This window comes from Arachis ipaensis, chromosome B03, assembly GCF_000816755.2.
Source record: "Arachis ipaensis cultivar K30076 chromosome B03, Araip1.1, whole genome shotgun sequence".
NCBI classification, from domain to species: Eukaryota; Viridiplantae; Streptophyta; class Magnoliopsida; order Fabales; family Fabaceae; genus Arachis; species Arachis ipaensis.
Genome location: NC_029787.2, coordinates 18,772,844 through 18,793,487, shown reverse-complemented (window position 1 = coordinate 18,793,487; position 20,644 = coordinate 18,772,844). Strand labels below are relative to the sequence as shown.

At 35.9% G+C, this 20,644-nt stretch overlaps 2 protein-coding genes and 1 long non-coding RNA gene across 3 annotated transcripts in view; all 3 read right to left on the bottom strand.

Moving 5' to 3' along the window:
* Positions 1 to 2,445, bottom strand: part of LOC107629933 — a 6,590-nt gene extending 4,145 nt beyond the window's left edge. The window contains exon 1 of the mRNA XM_021118332.1: positions 2,007 to 2,445. Within this exon, the coding sequence (XP_020973991.1) occupies positions 2,007 to 2,305 (299 nt within the window). The 5' untranslated portion in view covers positions 2,306 to 2,445. The remainder of the gene's footprint in view (positions 1 to 2,006) is intronic.
* Positions 65 to 1,543, bottom strand: LOC107629934. The gene is made up of 3 exons (XR_002358964.1): positions 496 to 1,543; positions 254 to 397; positions 65 to 141 (listed from the first exon to the last, which is right to left on the bottom strand). It is a non-coding gene; the product is annotated as an uncharacterized LOC107629934 (long non-coding RNA).
* LOC107634272 lies at positions 11,233 to 17,737 on the bottom strand. The gene is made up of 5 exons (XM_021117200.1): positions 17,647 to 17,737; positions 13,167 to 13,555; positions 11,896 to 11,961; positions 11,738 to 11,802; positions 11,233 to 11,442 (listed from the first exon to the last, which is right to left on the bottom strand). The coding sequence occupies exons 1-5, from the start codon at positions 17,735 to 17,737 to the stop codon at positions 11,439 to 11,441; spliced, it is 615 nt and encodes a 204-aa protein (XP_020972859.1). The 3' UTR covers positions 11,233 to 11,438.

The following is a 20,644-nucleotide window of genomic DNA, read 5'->3' as shown; positions in this document are numbered from 1 at the left end:
CACATAATCTCTTGCGATTGTCTTGATAACAGAATCAATTAGAGTAACAAGTTGAGGATTTTTATGTGGTGGTATGCTCCACAGGATGAGCCACAACTTGCGGCTGAGAAGAGAGAACCATCGTCGCCCGCATATGGACCCCTGCAAGAACATTTTTGAAGACTCACAAAGCTGGTCCCAACATGGGTGGAGATGGAACACCCCCACTAAATAGCAAAATGTGACAAAGCCAGGCAGATAGGCACCGGCTTACCTAACAGGGGTTTCTTTCGTGCTTTTTCGGGCACACGACACAGAGCATGTTGAACTGGGATGGACCTGACATGGAATAACAACATTACACGGCTGGAAATGGCTCTCGCCTGGGTGCTGGCCAACGGAAACACCGGGGGAACTACTGAAACAAGCACATCGGAAGACGTCAGCATGCGATTGCAAAATACAAAAACCTAATATAAGGATATCAACAGGAACTCCTGTGGATTATGAGATTACATTCAAGCCGGTCATAACGAATGATAGGAGTCAAGCAGCTATGCAGCCATATACCGATGATGAGATTCAAAAATTAATGAATCGGTAAAATGTCGCAGCAAAGACTCAAGTACATAACAGCAACCAACCGATCGTTTCATTGTTTACAGGGTATGGCTAAACAGGTGGGGATTTCCGCTCCCGAGATGAAATAACAATGAAAAAGCAAAGAAAATTAATATATCGACGCACACGACTAGTTACTTTCTTGAAGTTAAAGGGTATCTCCAACTATCGTACTATAATATATGGACACACACTGGTACAGAGATCCAAACGGTTTGACCGGGGTCGAACCAGAAAAACTGTATTATTTTAAACGAAAAATAAAAAACAAATAAACACATTAAAAGTTAATCATTTACTCCATGAATGCTTCAAAAGTTAATCATGCTTCACCGGTTGTTACAACAAAAAATAAAACCATGAAAACATGTACTATCTTCTACATTCCAATCAAAGACAATAGCTAGTATGTTATTTTTTCAAAGGAAAACAAAGAAAATAAATGAGAGCAAGACCACTACTAAATTCCATGCCGTTGTTTTGCAGTAACTTTGCAACTATTTAATTTGCAAAACAAAGTCATTCCCAACATGAACTAATACCAGAATGAAATTGATAACCTTTGTGGCCCAGTAGATACAAGTGCTTGCATATGTTGAAAACGGTGATCACAAAAATTTTGGTTCAACAGACACAATTTGGTTTTAAAAAGCATGTACATTGTTCCATCCGAGGAATCTCTTTTAGAAGTTAAAAGAACAAACAACTCTACTTACTAGTTACTACCATATGTCACAAAATTTCACACTTGCATATCCACCAATATGGAACAATACAGAATCTACGGGAGGAAAGGCATGTATATCAGTGGGACTTAATCAGGAATATTTACAGAATATATTCACACATAAACAAACAAAATTACTAATATCAACAAATAAAATTGCCACACCCCATTTTCGAAAACAAAGTAAAAGGTTAAAAACCTAAAGTGGGCCACAAGACATACATGCTTAATCATCCCAGGACCAACCACAGCGAGAAGCTCCAATCATCGTGGTTGAATCTCTTTGGAAGCATGGATTCAGCCATAGTAAACCAATAGGAGCAGTTATGACATGGTAGAAGTAGGTTTTCCATCGCAAGTTTTTATCTTCCACTCAATGGGAAATTCATGAAAGCTACGACAGGAAAACACACTCTATCAATCAATAGGTAGAGAACAACAAAGAAAGAATAATTTATCCATTTAACAACTAAACACCATCATTTAGAACTCAAAATGAGAATAACAAGAACAATTAAAATTGTAAACTACAGCAAACCGACAGCAAAATATGAACTAGAAAACATACTAACCAGGCAAACAAAAATAATGAAAAACAATAAGTGAATGAATAATACAAGAAAGATCATGAACAGCGAAAATAAAAAACCCTAGAATGGAGTGGGTTTGAAATTCATACAGTACATAGAGAGGGAGTAGCTTCAGATCGTGACGGATCCCTGGGGACAAGGGTTGGCCAGAAAACAGGGGCAGAAGATAGGAACAACACGAGGCAGATCCCAGCATAATAAGGGCGACGCCGTGCCGCCGGTGTTGCAACGCGGACAGCGGTGGTGGCTTCACGAAGACCACCGGCGACGATAGAGGGCTGCTACGATGCTTCATCCAAGCCGCGTTCGAGTACTCTTCTCCGCGCTGGTCATCAATTTCGTACAGATGCCGGACAGAGGGAAGGGGCGGAGTGAGGAGGAGCTCCATGAGAGTAAGGACGAGCGTGGCTGGGTGCCACTGTGAGAGATGAGAGGTGAACAAGGTGCGGCGCGTTTTGGTTACCGGTTAGGGCTCCTGTTACACACGGCACCCTATGGAGGAAATCTCACAAAATGGGTCCGGTGTTGAAAAAAAATGAGGGATAGGCCTAATCACGTTATGGATAAGGCTCCCTGAATAAAATAATTCGCTGCAAGTCCAGTGTGTAAACCCAATCATTATCGGGCTCGCTTTTAACCAACAGAGACAACTAAAGGCCCATTGCAAACAAAAAAAAAATCCCAACTAATTTATTTACAAACAAAGTATCCGTTGTGCAAGTTATCGCAGTTCAACAATACTTGGATCGGGCGTAACGGGAAAAAAACAACTGGGCCCACACGAAGTAGCAACTGTCCCAGCTAGGCTCTCATAGTCAACTAGGGTCTGGGTCTTAAATTGGGCCTCTAGGCCCAGCATGACAAACCCAAAAAAAACAAGGGCTAACAGGCTGCATTAGCAACAAGAGAGCTCAACACCCCTACAAAGCACGAATGAAACTGTCTAGAATAACCGTCCCTTTTGGCCTTCCTGAAAGCGCCCCTCGATAACCGTGAGGTCAAACTAGTGTTCATGGTGGTATAAGATTTGGACAATCCTAAAGCCAGTACGGTAATTTCTGCAGGCCTGATATGCCACCATGGAGAGAACCATCTCGATATCGCCACCTAAAGAAAGAAAAAAAATACCTACTGGCCGACAAGGGATATGACATATCATCTAGGCCTTACCATGGAATATGGAACGCCACAGACTTTCCCCCTGCGAATGAAGAGACCGATGCAGGAATAAAGCTATAACATGGATGGCTATAACATCTTACAGGCTCCTACTTACATAGGTATCCAACCACGCGTGGCTTTGGTGAGAAGACGTCCCGCCAAAGCATGGAGAACGTGTCCCGCATTAGCAAGCCCTCACCAGAAAGGCATACACCTCCACCCGACGCATTTTGTCATTTCCCTTGGTTAGATTCCCTTGTGATGAATACTTATTCGTTGCATTGCTATAGGATTTCAGAGGTTACCCCAACTTTTCCGCACAGTGGGAGTGTTTGAGAGAATAAAGTCACGTGCTCTTGTTCGGGAAGAGGACCAAGGCACAATGCATCCCTTCTTATCAACCACCTAAGATTCCCGCTTCATCACTATAACACCGTTTACGCCATATGACTGAAATGCCCTTGTTAGATTGAGCAAGGAGCAACACGAAGACGTATCTCACCAATCCCCACGCCACGTGTTGATACAACCCCAGGATTTGGATGTCCAAGATCGTCATTTTCGTGTTGCACGTCTCCCGAAGAACACAATATGGAAAACCTTGCCTTGTCAATCACCTTGTCCCATCAACCATGCTCACGTCATGGACGATTGGGAGTTGGCGGGAAAGTGAAGAGCCACCAAGGAACGTGCAAACGACGTCGCAGTTTACTAATCTATTTTTCAAGCAAACATTGCAAGAATGGGTCAAGGCCAAGTCACCCTTTCTTCTATAAATACCAGGGTTCTCCTTTAAACAAACTGGAAATATGACCAAGGGTTAGACCCGGCTCACCTCACAATAAATACACCAACTCAAGAAGGCAATGCATTAGATAGCAATGAAATTGGCTAGATCCAACCCACCCCAACCCCCGCCATGCACACCAAAATTCCCAAACGTGTATGGTTGTAAGCGAATCCAGTCATGGGATTGGGTGAAATCGGCAAACATTTCGTCAACTTTCTAAGACTCCAACTACGAGCAATCTCTCCCTTGTTGCACTCCATGGCCAATTTCACATTTAAGAGGGCCATGGTGACTTGCAAGATTGCCGCTCTACCAATGTGTTTAGCAACAATCCATGCAAGCTACGCAACCGGTTTTCGATGACCTTCACTGTCCTCGGTCGACTCCGTGCACAAGCAACAAGTCTTCCTTGGTGGTGAATGGCACAGTTAGTCCTTTTCATTTTGTATCATGCTTTGTCTTAGTATACTTTTGCTTCTACTACTATTTCTTGTACAAGGGAAAAAACTGTATCTCAAAGTAATGTAACAAGTTTTTAATTCCCCTGTATATCAACATGGTTTGTGCCTAACATATCTCTTGTAGTTTCACTCCGAGCTCGAATTGCTTTAGAGTTCAATCATATAGTAACTAGGGCTATGCATGCATGGAGGTTTCCGAGCACCATGCCATGAAGTTTACGTGTTTATTAATTTACACGTGTTGCATGCGCATTGACGTGACTCAAGCTTCCCATGCATAACGACCAACTCATTCGCTGGTGCATCTAGATGAGTGCATAACTTAATACCTCAAACATCATTTTCCCATGAATCACGGCAATGACCTTAAGCTTTATTCCCCATGTGAACTATCCATGAATGGTTATGTCAACGTAGGCCACAAAATAATGAAGCCTATTGTACGTAAAATAAATCTATTTGCCACAAACTTATAAAAAAAACAAAAAAGGCATCAAGTTACATTCCGGGGATCAGGAAAAATAAATAGAGCGACATTTATTGACACACAAAGTTATCAGATCCGAACTGGTCATCGAACCAGTAAAACTATTGGGTCATTACATTATTGGTTCAAATCGGTGGGTCATTGGTTAAACAGATTGACCCGATCCTATATAAATAAAAAATAAATAATACAAAAAAGTTTAAAACTAAAATTTAAAATAAATATTTTCACTAATATTTTAAGAATATATAACTATTTTAAAATAATATGGAACAGAAATAATAAGTATTTTGTTATTTTTATTCTATCATAAATATTTTTATTTTGTTTTTGATACGTTATTGAGAAATAAGACAGCTCAGTGGCAAAGAAAGGTTTTTATGTGACAGAAGACATGGGTACGAACCCCAGTTCACACATTTCGGGTAAGTTTGAGTGTTTGACTTTCAAGCGATTTGGTCAGACCGGGCTTACCTAGTTTGACTGTTTTTGACCGGAGCACTCCGAAATTGACCGGTTAGTTCCGGTTCTGTACCTTATGGGATCCAAAAACAGGACCGAACCAATTTTAGGTTCGGTTCACCTGTTTTTCGGTCAAACCAGTCGGTCCAGTCCGATTTTACTAACTATGGTGACACATCAACAAAGTTATTGCTAAAGGGTCTGGCTGTAAGGAAACCATAGTTATTTGAACCGGACTGGACCAGCCGGTTCAAGCAAAAAACCGATGAACCAGAGCCATTTTGATATGACCCGATATTTAGACCGCATAAGGTTACCAACCGAAACGAAACGGTTAGGCCCAGATTTAACCGGTCAAACTAGCTGAAGACTGCTCTGACCGTACCGCTTGAAATTAAAATTTCACGAAATGTATGATGTGAGGTTCCACCCCCTGTCTTCATGGAAAAAGACCATCTTTCATAACCACTGAGCTAGCATGCACCTTACTAACATATATACAATTTATAATACATATAAGTATGTTTCATCAAATAGTTTACTTCTATTTAACTTATTTTAATCTTAGTCGTAAACTCACTCATTCTTAAATTAATTATAGTTTTATTTAACAATACTTATAAAGTCACTTATTTTTTCTTTTCATAATAATAAATTATTCATTAACATTAATTTTTAAGTAAATACTTAAAATATATAATAGTATAATATATATAAACTAATTAACAAATTATTAAAATTTTAAAATAATAAACCAGTAACCCACCGGTTGAACCAATAACCCAGTGACCCGGTGGTTTGACCGATTCGATCACCGGTTCGGTTCTAATAACTATGAAAGAAACAATTACTTACTACTAACACAATAATATTTTGATGTGACGCAACAAGAATGCCACTCCATTATATTAATAAAATTCAATACTAGTTTGAAAACAGATAAGTTTAATCACAATACTAGCATTAAACTAGAAAAACATTAATAAAATTTCGACAAACTTTCTATTTCCATTAGTAAATAACAATGCCATTCCATAATATTAATAAAGTTCAATTCTAGTATCAGAATAGATAACTTTAATCACATTAGTAACATTTGCATAGAAAATGATTAATAAATCCTCAGTGAAGTTTATATTCCTATTAATAACAGTACATAACTAAAAAGATCAGAACTTTGAAAAACAGACAGGTGGGAATGCCGTCCCACGAAACACCATAGAGACCACCGTGGGCAAACCGGTTGTGGCCCGATTTACCGAATTGAACCGGTCTTTGCCGGTTCTACCCGGTTCATGCCCTTTACCATCCTTAAACGGTCCAACGCACAAGCCTATCCGGTTCATAGTCCGCTTTACAGGTTTTCCAGTTCTACCAACCAGTCCGCTCCGGTTATGACAAATATGGGTAATGATTCTCCTTTACCGCACACGATCGTTAATGATAACAACATGACTTATAAATTTATATGCCTGCCCTTCTTCTCCGTATTCATTAAACTAATCTATATGTACTTAAACCTATCGTAACACATGCACTACTCTTTAATTTCATGTTTGTTATCTTCATGTCGGCCGTTACGGGTGTAAGTAAGCAAACCGTCCCGAAATGTACTGCAAAATTATACCGACATTTACCCAGCTACGTGGTAAACAGGAAAAAAAGGGTTTATCTGGTCTTTTTCGGCTTAACCCGATCGGGTCGGTTCGGTTTTCCCATGTCTCCCTCAACACCAAATCGAGCAGAACCGAATCCAACGTGTGTTCCAAATTGTCTTGGTTGTTTTCGTTTGTTAGTCATTTTTTACTATCCTCGTTCGTATGTTTAAGCGTTCGGTCAAGTTGAAGTTGTATTGAATTCGGACGACATTTACTCAACTTAGTTTAAGTCATTTACGATTTTATACTTCCTTTTATGCTGATTTAAATTACGATTATCAGCCTTTAAATAACCGAGAAAACTGACCGAGCCGATCCGCTGTCGGTTCTATTTGGTTCGGTTGTCCATAAAGCAGCAACCGAAATGGTTGCCATTAGCTCAGGACCGTACAGGCCGGTTCAATTTTTCATAGGTTCAAAATCGACGCAAACCGAATCGATAACACCGCTAGAACTAATATCCATCTTCTTCAACGAGCAATCCTCAGACCCCATAGTTATCATAAACGGCCGGGCACTCAACCCGGCCAGGTCATTGCGTCACGGGTTCAACCGGTGGGTCACAGATTCAACCAATAGACCCAGTCATAATTAACTAACTATATAAAATTTAACTTCCTATATCAACTTATTCTCTAATTTATTAATTAATTAGTATCTATGACATTATTCAAGTATATATATGTTAAAAAATATTAATATTAATAGATGTCATACAGTTATCAATAACAAAAATATGTCACCAATTAATAAACAATTTTTGGCTTATCTTGTTTAATTTAAAGATATCTAACAAAGTCTAGTTCTCATTTTAGTAAATACACATAACTCAAAAATAATTCATTTTTATAAAAAGTAACCATAAAAAAATTTACATTAAATTAATTTAAACACTATCCATTGGAATACACATAACTCACAGCATTCAGGCACACTTTTAATTTTTCTATTTTATCTCCATTGGATTATATTTTATTCTATTGTATTTTCCGTTTAATTTAGTAACTTTATCATAACCCCATTGAGGTTGCAATTTCACTCTATGGATAGTTACCCTTTTGGCCCGTCTCCCTCCAGCGTTTTTTTCATTCCTTCATTTTTTTTTTACTCCATTTATTTTCACTACAAAAATTCATTTTTCAGTTCACTACTTACAGGGAGCAAACAATGACAAGAAAGTAGGGGTGTCAAAAATCTCCAGGAGGCGGGGATCCCCACGGGGACCGCCCCGAATGGGGCCCCGTTAGTGGAGAATTTTCCTCGTGGGGATGGGGATGGGGAGCAAAATTTCTCCGAGACAAGTGCGGGGACCCGAGCGGGGATCCCCGTCCCATCCCCGATAATTCTCCGAATGTTTGAAATTTCTCAAATAACCTTACTTTATTTCTAACATAGGTGGGTTTTTTAGTAATTTTACCAATTAAAAAAACTCTAACCCTATTATTCCGTCTTCCTACTCACTGTGTTGTATAATTTTGATTTTCTCTCCTTTTATTATCTAAAGCAATTAGACATATAGGTTTATAATTTTGAAATAGTTAGGGTTTGATTTTGAAATAGTTGCTTGATTTTCTCTCCTTCTATGTATCTAAAGCAATTATGATTTCTCTTACTGAGTATGCTAACCATCAAAGAATACTTGATGTTAAAGACTATATCTTATTGCATTTTTTTAGAATGGAAGTTGTATTTTAAGATTTTATTTTATGGATTATAATTTGCTATGTTGTATTTCTGGACTTATAATCTTGGATAAGATATGTTTGTGTGTTTGTAATAGTATGTAGTTTGTTTTTTATTTTTTTGATATTTTTTACTATAATTTTCATATGAATATTAAATATAAGGGGATGGGGAATGGAGCCCGCGGAAAATATGAGGAACGCGGGGAATGGAGATGAGGACAATTATTCTCCCATGGCAGGAATCGGGGCGGGAATGGGGATTAATTCTGGGGGGCGGGGACGGGGAGCAGGGAGGCATCTTCCGCTCCCGCCCCGCCCCATTGACATCCCTACAAGAAAGCGTATGAGTGGGCCCATTTTACGGGGATTACAAGGTCCAGCCCAAAGATCCATTACGTTTGCACGGTCTTTATGGTGGCGCCGTTACAACTGCTGCAAGCCAGCCATCACGCTTAAAGAGCCCCCTATTCGCCAGCCCTGTCAGCCCGCATCCCATGCCTCCACACTATAACCACGTGTCGATCAGGAACTTAAGCAGAAAGAATAAACGAATCTCTGTATGCTTTATGTATGCTTATTGATCTGTATACTATAATTTTCCAATTAGAAATGCTGGCAAAGTTATATAAACGCACAAATCACACAGGACGAGTGGCATGGGCAATGAATGAATGAACAATGATCTAAGAAAGTCGGGTACATTTGCAACGAGTTGTTTGGTTTCTTTTGGAATTTGCAGTGGAATCGTGCCACCTGCGACGATCACTACAAGAAAAACACCCATTCAGGTACACTTGAAAAGTGTAGCCAAAAGTGAAAAAAAATGATGCCTTAGGCTACGGCTACGCTTTTTGGGCTACGGCTACGCTTTTTGGAGTGATTTCTATTCGGCCGTTGCCTATTCTCAAAGGCTACGCTTTTCTGCACCAAGGGCTACGCTTTTGACTTTTGAGAATAGGCTACGCTTTTCAAGTGATGCTGTCCAGGACCAAAGGCTACGCTTTTTAACTTTTATTTTTCTAGAATAGGCTACGCTTTTTAACACTACTGCATCACTTGTAAAGCGTAGTCATATTGTATACCATAGCTACTTTTTATAAGCGTAGCCTTAGGTCCCTCTTTTTTTTTTGTATATTATAGCTACTCTATATAAGTGTAGCCTTAGGTCCCTCATTGTTTTTTTTTATTTTCTATATATATATATATAATTCTAATAATTTTTTGTACAACATAAAGCAACCCCATTTATTAGGATGACCAACCAAAAGACAGATCCAAGCTAACACTTGTGCATTTTAAGTAATTCAGAAAAAATGGAAAAAAGCCACACACACACACATATCCTTCAGAAGACCAGAAAATCAGAACCCAGATTTCATAACCATAATAAAAAAAACTATATGAGAATTATATGGGAGCATAACAGCAATAAAAAATGTCTATGTATAGATTCTGTTTACCCTGGTTGATTGGCTTGTTTCTGAAATGCTACATATATCTCAGTTAATAAAATATATCACGTTCTAAATAATCATCACCCTAATCAAAAGAAAGTACAGACCTCAATGAGAAAATAAAGATAGGTACCTAATGGTAACTTCATCCCAGCCTTAGTGATTTCATAAGGGATAGTAGATGGATTTTTTGTTACAAACAATTGCCGGGGAACTCCAACCTTGCCTAAAATCAAAAGCCACACACACACACACACACACACACACATATCCTTCGGAATCAAAAGTGATCAGAAGCACTAATAAAAATTAAATAAGCAAGAGTAATCAAAAGCACTAATAATATGCCTTATAATAAAAAATAATATGCATAATAAACTAAATTCACTAATGAAACCAGCAAGAGTGATCAGAAGCACTAATGAAGCAGAGCAGTTTTTTTAAGTTAGAATATTGAATTTAAAAATACCATGTTAAAAAGACTACTCTAACCACCACATTTAGAATGAATTAGCTCAAGAAAGTATCCTGAAACGATTAAAACGGATCATCAAGGGACACCACATTTAGTATGTAATTTCTCATTGTGTAACTGAATGCCTTCCTTTATTTAAACCTAGGAATTCTAATGATGCGCCATCTTCCAATCTAATTGGTTATTACAATAGTTGACAAATTGCAATGAGCCACGAAAATACTGCAGCATATATAATCCATATGAAACAAAAATAATTAACATGAAATCAGTAAACTACTCTAGACAAATGAATAATAGTCCCCATTAGTACTTGATTTTTGTTTATTAGAACATTACCATTTACCACTACAAAGTAAACTGTGCTGATTAAGAAAGCAACAATCATTCACATACAGATCCAAGAATCAAGCAGCTGACTGGTCAATAAGCATACTCAATGGAAAGGTTTCTGCCATTTAATCACCAAATACAACTAAAATCAATATCTAACTATTCTAACCCTTACCTCTTTGTTGATCAAATACACAAGACTTGTCCCTGTTTTTCTCTTGAGCCCAAACCTTAACCGTTCCAAGAACCAGAATTTTGGTTACATTTCACAAAGCCATTCGACCAAATTAAACATAAAGGAGAGAAAATCACTCACCTCTCTTTGCTTGTGGTGGTAGTTGTGTTAAAAGAAATTGAATAAACTGAAAAAAAATGGAGCAAGAGAATTATCAGAATTTTGAATTAGAGGAGAAAAGAAAGAAGATGAAGTCGCTGTCCTCACCTAGCAAAGAAACTCGAAGAACAGTTGGGTGAGTGGAACGCAGCTCCCTCTTAAGCTTCAGTCAGCTCCCTCCTGACTTTGAACGAGGTTTACTTGCACTTGCTAGCGGGTTATCACCTATAATTAGCAATTTAGCACATCAGTGAAGCTCATAAAACCACACAAGCAACATTGTCAAAATACAATTTTGTATAATTGATTTTAGGTATAATTAATTCTAACATAACTGGTTTTTATGTCTGCTACTTCCTCTCAATGTAATTCTAACACAGTAAAAATTTTCACTTCGATCCAAATTGATTCTAGAGACAAGAATTTGATTCTAGTTGAGAAAAATCAAACATAGATTAAAAAGGAGGTTCCAATTTCTAAACATGTAAGTATAGCCAATCAGATAAGAGGAAGTTCTAACTTTTGCAATCCATTATCCATATATGCATCCAAAGATGATATCACCCGAGGAAGTTGCTCTAAAATCTGCAATTTGAAAAGCAAAACAACCAGCATTACACACACTAGAAACTTGTTTTTGCAGTCATCCACTACCCTGCATCAGATAAAAGTGTGCACCTGCTCTGTATTCTTCATAGTAGAAACCTTTGCCATAAGGTTCTTGAGAAGCTTAGTGAGTTTGGCCTACAAGTGATCGAATCACAGTAATAACAAGTTAACTATAATAATTAAAAAAGAAAACTCAAGTAATAACAACATAAATTAGAGATGTAAGATTCTACTTGAAAGGGTACCAAAAATTTTCAATCAATCCCACTTGAAAGACACAAGATTTTGCAAAACCACTATTTTTCAATATGTATATTTATAAACCAATTTACAGAAACTGGTTTCACATTCTAATGCGAAAGAAACCAAATTTACTCACAGAAATTAATTTTCATGAATTGAAATTTAAAAGACGAAACTGAATCATAGGTAAAATCTGAGAAAGCAAACACAAAGTACTAAAAAAATGACTAAAAGGAATACTCATATTATTACTAATTAAAAAGGCCCCAAAGTTTGATTTAGTGGCTTTATTAGTTCACTGAGGAATTTTCTTCACTCTTGCACACCAAGAGCCTGGCTGTTCTCAATAAACAAGTAGGTAAATGAGCATTGGAATTTGGAATCGGTAGCAGTAAGTCTTATGAATGAATCTGAGATTTGATATTATAATTTTTAATTATAGTTGATAAGAAGAAAGATGGTTAAAAGTGCCAAAAAAAAGCATAAAGTAGAAAGCCAGCAAATCAGAAATCTATGGGAATCCGTAGGCTGTGTTTATAGAAATGGATAGCACTCAAGATATAAGCATAAGCCTTCAAACCTTGTCCCAATTGAAGAATAGGTAAGTTTATATTATTCATCTTGAATTGTGATTTTTCACAGAATCATTCAGCGGCGAAAGAACTAGCTAAATTAAATAAATCATAAACTCACCCAGATTTATGAACTTGAAATAAATAAATCAAATTAGACATAATAAATAAGTTAATAACAGTGACAAGCATACGCAAACCCAGATTTTCTTTGCTTGTGGAAAATTGTTAGTAGCATTGCATATAATATAGGTCACTAGAATTGATATGATCCTTTGAAAAATCACTAAGAAAAATCACTGTAAGGACACTATTCTATTCTTTATCAGAAGGTTAAACAACGCAGCTTCATTAACAAATAATCTAACAATACTCATTAATCTGTTAAACCATACAGCTTCATCAATTCATAAAACCCCCAAATTAAAACCCATATTTCACAGATTAAAACACCCAAATTAGAACCCCTAAAATCGGAACCCTAAACCTCTGAAATTTCAGAACCAAATAGAAATCAATACATACATAATCAACACGGAGATGACGATGATGAGAAGCACGGAGATGACGATGGTGAGGGCGGCGCAATGATGATTTGTGCAGAACGGCGAAGAAGAGCGATGGTCTGTGCAGTGGTGACAATGGCAAAGGTGATGAGCGACGATGGTGAACGGTGAGTGGTGACTGGCGGTGAGTGGTTATTGGGTGGCGACGGTCAACAGCGATGGTAAGAATGGCGAAGGTGAGAGTTGTGCGCGACAGGGTTGGCGAAGGTAAGGGCGGCGCAGCGACGAGATGACGATGGTAAGGGCGGCGCAGCGACGAGGAGGAGGGCGAAGAGAAGCGACGGTGAGTGGTGAGTGAGAGGGTTTCTATAGCGAGAGTGTTTCTTCGATGGTGAGCTTTCACCGTATCTTAAACACCATAGCATTCACCTTATTTTATAGCACTATTTTACTGCTTAAAAATTAAAATTATACCGATATAATTTTGTTCCAATCTCATACAAACGCACAGTCTTTTTACTTCTTTTCCTTTTCGAAACAAAAAAGGTACATTGTAACTTTTTGTCCTTATTCGTAATTGACAACTTAATGTTAATTAACAACTAACTAATAATAAAAAAAATACTCAATAGCAGGTTTGTTTCAATTTTTTAGTTTAGTTCATTAGTTACATCGTCCGTTGTCCATTCATTATTTTCATAATTTGTTTCATAGTACTTTGTTTGGATAAAGTACTAATTATTCATATTTACATGGCTTCTAGCATTGTTTATAACTGGTTCATTATAAGAGATTGATTGATGTATGAATAAATTACCATTTGTACCCATCAAAGATACAGATGCTGACAAATGTACCCATATAAGAATAAAAAGACAATTATAACCACGGAAAATGGCTTCCGTGTGCCAAGAGTACCCGAATGTTAGTTACATAATTGGTCCGTTAGGGTATTCTTGGCACACGGAATCTATCTTCCGTGGGTACAATTGTCGTTTTATTTTTATATGGATACATTTGTCAGCGTTTGTATCTTTCACAGATACAAATAATAATTTATTCATTGAGGCATTGAATTAGTAACGGTGGTGTCTCAACCTACACTTATAAAAAAAATACAAACTTTATATGTTGTAGATTATCTTAAAAGAATTAAAAATTATTTCTCAGAAATAAAATCAAATCGTGTAATTTAAGTTAATTAATTTTGTTAATCTTCTATATTATAGTTTAATGTACAGGCAAAATAACTTAAATCGACGTTATTACATGTTTTAAATATATAGGGTACTAACCAGTTATGTCATCACCACGTCTGTTACTTGACCTAGCTTCATTATCATGTGTTTTCAAACTTATATTTTTAAAGAGTAATACAGATAATAAACATAATTTGAATTCATAAGAGTAAAATTAGTTATCATAATAAAAGTTAACTTTTATGTTGCGTAAAGGTGATTTTGATTATTTTAAATTTATTTAATTTTAATGTGTTCAAAAGAATTAATCTTTATTTTAAAACGAATAGTATTTTTAAAATAATATGCTTCTATTGTATTTTTTTCTATTGATTTTTTTTAAAGTTTGAATATCTTAATTGGACAATAATTTGACAATAAGAATGATTAATCTTTATTTATGTCATATATTTTTAAATACATGAGATGAAATATTAATATTCTTGTATTCTTCTTCTATCATTGTGTTTGTATTTAATTTAATTAATTTAATTAATTTTGTTATAGAATACCAACCAATTATGTTAGTATGATTTCTGTTACTTGGACCAGCTTTATTATTATGCGCTTTCATTCCTAGATTTTTCAAAGAGTATAATATAGATATTAAACAAAAATTGAATTTATAGCCCAACAAAATTAAATTATCATAATACATGTTAACGGAAATTATTTTTGATATTGGGGTGGAAATAGGATTTTTTAGGATTATGGATGGATAATGGTGTTATTCTTAAATGTGGAACTTTTTTGTTTAAAATGTGGAAATCGGACCCTCCGATTTGTTTGGGAATAAAAATCGGATCATCCGATTTATTAGAAATAAAAATCGGACCCTTCGATTTTTTATTTTTTTATAAAAAAAATAACAACAAACAAATCGGACATTCCGATTTGATATTAACAAAATTTTAAAAACTAACTTACAAAGTAATCGGACAGTCCGATTACTAAATCCCATATCAAAATAAAAACACATGTACCACCAACAAAATTGCATTGCACACATTCATTTTCCATAGTAAAATTTTTTAGCCACATGTTAAGTTTCATGTTACTTGAAACAAAACGATGACGATGATAATGGATGGCTCTGGCCATTTGTCCAATTATAGTTAATCCTATACTTGGCAATGAATTTGAAATAGAAATTGTATCAGTTGAGATGACGTGATTGTTGATTCAACATAAGGTAGCAAGACACAAAAAAAATAAAATTGCACGAGCATGATTGAAAGTGAAACAGGTATTTAACTATTTTGGGGTTAAGTACGATTGAAAGCAAAAAAATTTTTTATTGAAAGTGAATCGGTTTTTAAATAAAGTACGTAGTAGTAATTTTTTATTGAAAGTGAATCAGTTTTAAACTCTATTACGAGGATGAGAGTGAATCAGCTTTAAATCTGTCATAGATATATATTTTAATTAAATTCTTGAAAATGTGGGCTTTGAACAAATTAGCCGCTAAAAAATAAAAATTATCAAATAAATCTTTAAGGTAGCGTTTGTTTTGAGGTACTGAGAGAGACTGAGAGACTGAGATTCAGTATCATGTTTGTTTGTTCAGATGCTGGTACTAACATTTCTGTCTCTGTCCCTAAAATTTCAGTATTTTAGTACCTCCAAAAAATAGAGACACAGGGGACTAAAATTTTTAGAGATGGAGACTGAAACTTTAATAATATTTTATACATAAAATATCCTCATTTCAATTAATTAATTCCAATTTTATCTTTTGTATAAATTAAATTAGAGTTTCATTCTTATTTCAATTTTTGTCTCCTATTTTACACCAAACAGAATACTGAAAATTTATTTCAATCTCTGTCTCTTAGTCTCTGTCTCTCAGTCTCAATCTTTCCGTTTCTATCTCCCTACCAAACGCTACCTAAAAGTTACAAACATCGGACACGATTTGACCCTCCGTTATTTTCTTACATAAAAATTAATGAAATTGCTTATGTATAGTGTTAATTCTGATTGACATGTGTGTCTATATTCCTATTTCAAATGTTAGAAACAATTTAGTCCTCCAATTTAATTGAATTATATCAGCACACAAATCCTAATTGTCTAAATTCCCTAATTGAGCATCTTCAAGGTTAATGCCTTCTAAATTCTATCGCAACACATGATGGAATAGAACAGAAAGCTCATTCATTACGAGACTGTAAAAGGAAAGAAGCGAAAAGAGTGGTTGGAGTGGTAAAGGTGATTCAAGTCATAGGAGAGTATTCAGCGACAAAATTGCTTCTAAGAGTAATTGTGAATTATATGCAACGATATACAAATTTAGAATAATAAAAAATTCAAATAGGTTATTTTTTAAGTGTCCAACTATAGGGTAATTGATTTGTTTGTGATTTATTGCTTGAAAAGAAGAAAAATGTTTGGAATTGAATTTTTTTTATCTTTGTGCAGACCAATTTGTCATATTGCAAATTCTTCAAATGACTGGATAAAATTATTGGTGATGATCAGGGACGGACCTACATACAATGAAGAGGGGCATTTGCCTCCACAAAATTAAAAAAAAAAAATATATATATATATCCTAAGTTTTATTTTGTTTCAATTTTGTCCTAAAAGTTTTCGATTTGCATCAAATATACCCCTGATGGCTAATTTTTCAAACAATTTGAGACCGATTCAACAACAATTTCATAAGAACAACCCCTAAACACAAGCAAATCAAGCATAATTTTCATGCATTATTGTTAGATTGATCTTAAATTTTTTTAAAATTTAGCCGTTGAGGGTATATTTGATGCAAATTGAAAACTTCTGGGACAAAATTGAAACAAAATAAAACTTAGGGATATTTTTGAAACTTTTATCAAACTTCAAGGACAAAAAATATACTTTACCCTTAAATAAATTTGGGTTGATCGAGTGATCAGCTTAGTCGTCGTCCCCTTAAACAAGTGTTGAGAGTTCGAATTTCATCTCGTATGTATAGTAATTCATTGTTCAATTACAGACTCTTAAATGAAATTCAACTTCATAACGTATTAGTCATTAACTTGTTGGGTATTGTGGAAAGCCAAAAAATATGTATCCATACCTAAATTTTATTATATTTTTGTTCCTACTGCAAAATTTTTCTAGGTCCGTCATTGGTGATGATGATGTTCAAAGTGTTAAGAAAGACTTGAAACTTAGATGGATAGATATGAAAGANNNAATGATTCAATAAATTTGGTTCAATAAATTTGTTGGTAGTAGATGCACGAAGTTTGTGTATTTTATGATTGCAATTACTATCACTGTTTTGTTCAGCAACTTTGGGAGAAGGTGATTTTGTAGCTTTAGCATAGGGATGGCAATTTTCACCGACGAAGCATGTATCCATGAGGATTTATCCATCGAGGAACGAGGATGGGGACATTTGTTCACCCGCGGGAGCAGAGACGGGATGGGGGTGGGGATCTGCGAAATAAACGGGACGGGAACGGGGAGCAAGGTCCCTGACCCATGGAGACCTGTATAATACCCGCATATATAAATTATTAAATTATTATTATTATTTCTAAAACCCTAACTCCTAACCCTCTCCTCTCTAGCGGCAGTCACTCACTCATTCTCCTCTCAAAACTCAGATTCTCCTTCTCCCTCTCCGTCCCTCCTCCATGCTCACTGCTGCTCACCGTCGCTCACCGCCCTTATCGACTCTCACTACCTTCACGCTCACCGCTGCTCACCTCCTTTCCTTTTCTTAGATTCGCTCCGCCACCCTCTTCCACTCAGTCACACTCTCTGCCACCCTCCTCCACTCGGAGACTCTCTTCGTCGTCCAACACCTTCGTTCGCACTCACTCTCACGCCTGACACCCAGCCCTAGGAGAAGCGTTCTTCGCCGTCGCCGTCTTCATTTTCTTCGCAGAGACAAAATCTATTTTTCTTTAGTGATTTTGTAATTTTCATCTACTGAAGCATTTTTTATTTCTTTCATTAATTGTCTTGTGGTTTCTGTAATTTTCTTTGATTTTATTTAAATTTTAATCAATTATCTTGTGGTTTTACTTCATATATATATGTCCTTCTGTTTTTTTGGTAATGCAGTGGCTAACAAAAAATTAGAATTGAATATTTGAAGTTAATTGTTATATTGTGAGGATATATGGTTATGGATAGTTGAATATTTGAAATATTAATTTTTGAATATTTGAAGGATTTGGTTATGTTTTTTTATGAAGGTTGAGGTGAGTTTACAGAAGATCTTTGATGGTTGATGACTGGTTTGTGAATTTTGTGTAAATTTTGTTTTTGGATTAGTGATGGCCGAATGTAAATTGCTGTTTGATGTGGCTGGTTGATTAATTTGGTATATGGTTGTGTTCAAATTGGAAGCATGAATATGAATATTTTTATGATTTGTGTAATTTTTGGTGTTTGATTGATTTGGTTTGAGTATAGATTATGAACTTATGAGTTATGACTAAATATTGTTGGTGATGAAGATTATGATTGTAATGATAATTGAAGATTTTTGTTTATTTCTCTGAATGTTTTACTTTTTAACCCCCCACCCCCAATTTCGAAACCTAGCTTCTCTTGCTCTCTTCTCTCAGTCTCGCCCTCGCAGTCGCTCTCTGCTGCTCTTAGTCTCACCCTCGCAGAGTCGCAATTCCACCAGCCACCAGCACCGAAGCCTTCTCCCCAGTAGCGTACCAACGAGCACCAATCCAGTAGCAGCAAGCAGCAGCGTTCTTCCCAGCAGCGCCCAGCGTCGCCAGCGAACACTAACCCAGGAACGTTCTTCCCAGCAGCAGCACCAGCCACCGACCCCAGTTCCCACCGAGCCACCCAGCACAACACCAGCCAGCAGCCTTCTTCCCGCTAATTCAACTGAGATATGGAGGCCGAGCCTCCGAGTCAGGTATGTAATTAAGTAATTTAACTAATTTCTGTTTAATAAATCAATAATCATTGATGGATTGTTGCTGGTTGTTGACTTGTTTATTTCATTATTGCTACCTTGCTGGTTGTTCTGTTGAATTACTGAAACTGCTTCTGTTTTATTTTGTTTTGCTGTTCTGTTAAATTACTAAATTACTTTTGAGTTTTGAAGTGATTTAGTATGATTTATCAGGTGTTGGAGGTTCTGGATCTTGATAGGGTTAGATTGAAATGGTGTGATAAATTTGAATAATGAAAAAATGGAAGCAGATTTGAAGTATTAGAAACAGGATATTGTATTATTGTTGAATTACCTTAGTTGAATTACTTTTGTTGAACTACTTTATTGTTGGTATTGTTGCTGGTTGGTTAATGATTTTGTAAATAGGATCTTGATTTTGTAAATTGGTTGATTTTGTAAACAAGATCTTGATTTTGTAAATTACTTGTAAACTGATTTTGTTGTTTAATGTATTTGTTTATGCAGTTTGATGTCAGTTCAAGTGAGAATATGGGTGACACCAGATTGCCGCCAGTTCCTCTTCCGAATAAATCAACAAGCATCAGATCTCCGACTGCATTGCTTGTTGTGCCAGCTCCTCGTAGATTTCATTGGATCAAGACTTTGTTAGCAATTGTATATTTGTGTTTGTCGATTTTAATGTATAAGACTTTGTGAAATAGTATGGTAGTATTTTTTTTGGATTGATTGAAAAAATTGAACAAACTGAACCAAACCAAACCGATTATAATTGGTTTGGTTTGGTTCGGATGGCTTCGACAAAAAACCGAATCGCAGTTTAATTAGACAATTGGATCAGATGACATTTCTATCAAAAACCGAACTAAACCGTACCGCGAACACTCCTAACCCTAGTAATAGTTATTTATTTCAAAGAAAAAACTTGGACCACCAATGACCTTTTTGTTGCCACACAATTGCTGACGAGTTTAGCTAGGGTTTATTGTAAATAAAAGTAATTTTTTGATGATTTAAGAGAAAACACACAATATAAGAGAGGCTTCACGAATTTTTAATGGCATCGTCCCAATGTTAACTGTTAAGCTGGTTAAAAGGGGACACGTCAGTCTATATAACCGAATTGCTAAATATATTCATTCCATTTCACAAGGTCAATTGACCAAAAGATGTAAAAGGTCTAAGATTTATAATTTGTTGAGGACTTATATAGTAAACTTTTTTTAGTGACTACTTACGTAATAATTTTTAATCCTTAAGAATTAATTTATCTAAAGTCAAAATTCTGATAATTTAATTGTCATTCTATCCAAGTATCTAAGATGCACAAACTAATTGCAAGTATGAAAAATACTTGGCTTTTATATTTAAAAAAATTAT

Bases quoted from the DNA above. Each gene is read 5' to 3' on its own strand.
- LOC107634272 (XM_021117200.1), bottom strand. From the start codon at position 17,737: ATGGATACATGCTTCGTCGGTGAAAATTGCCATCCCTATGCTAAAGCT. The intron at 11,962-13,166 runs GTATGTATTGAT...GATCACTTGTAG, and splicing joins GTCATCTCCGTGTTGATTAT to GCCAAACTCACTAAGCTTCT. The intron at 11,803-11,895 runs GTGCACACTTTT...TTCAAATTGCAG, and splicing joins CTATGAAGAATACAGAGCAG to ATTTTAGAGCAACTTCCTCG.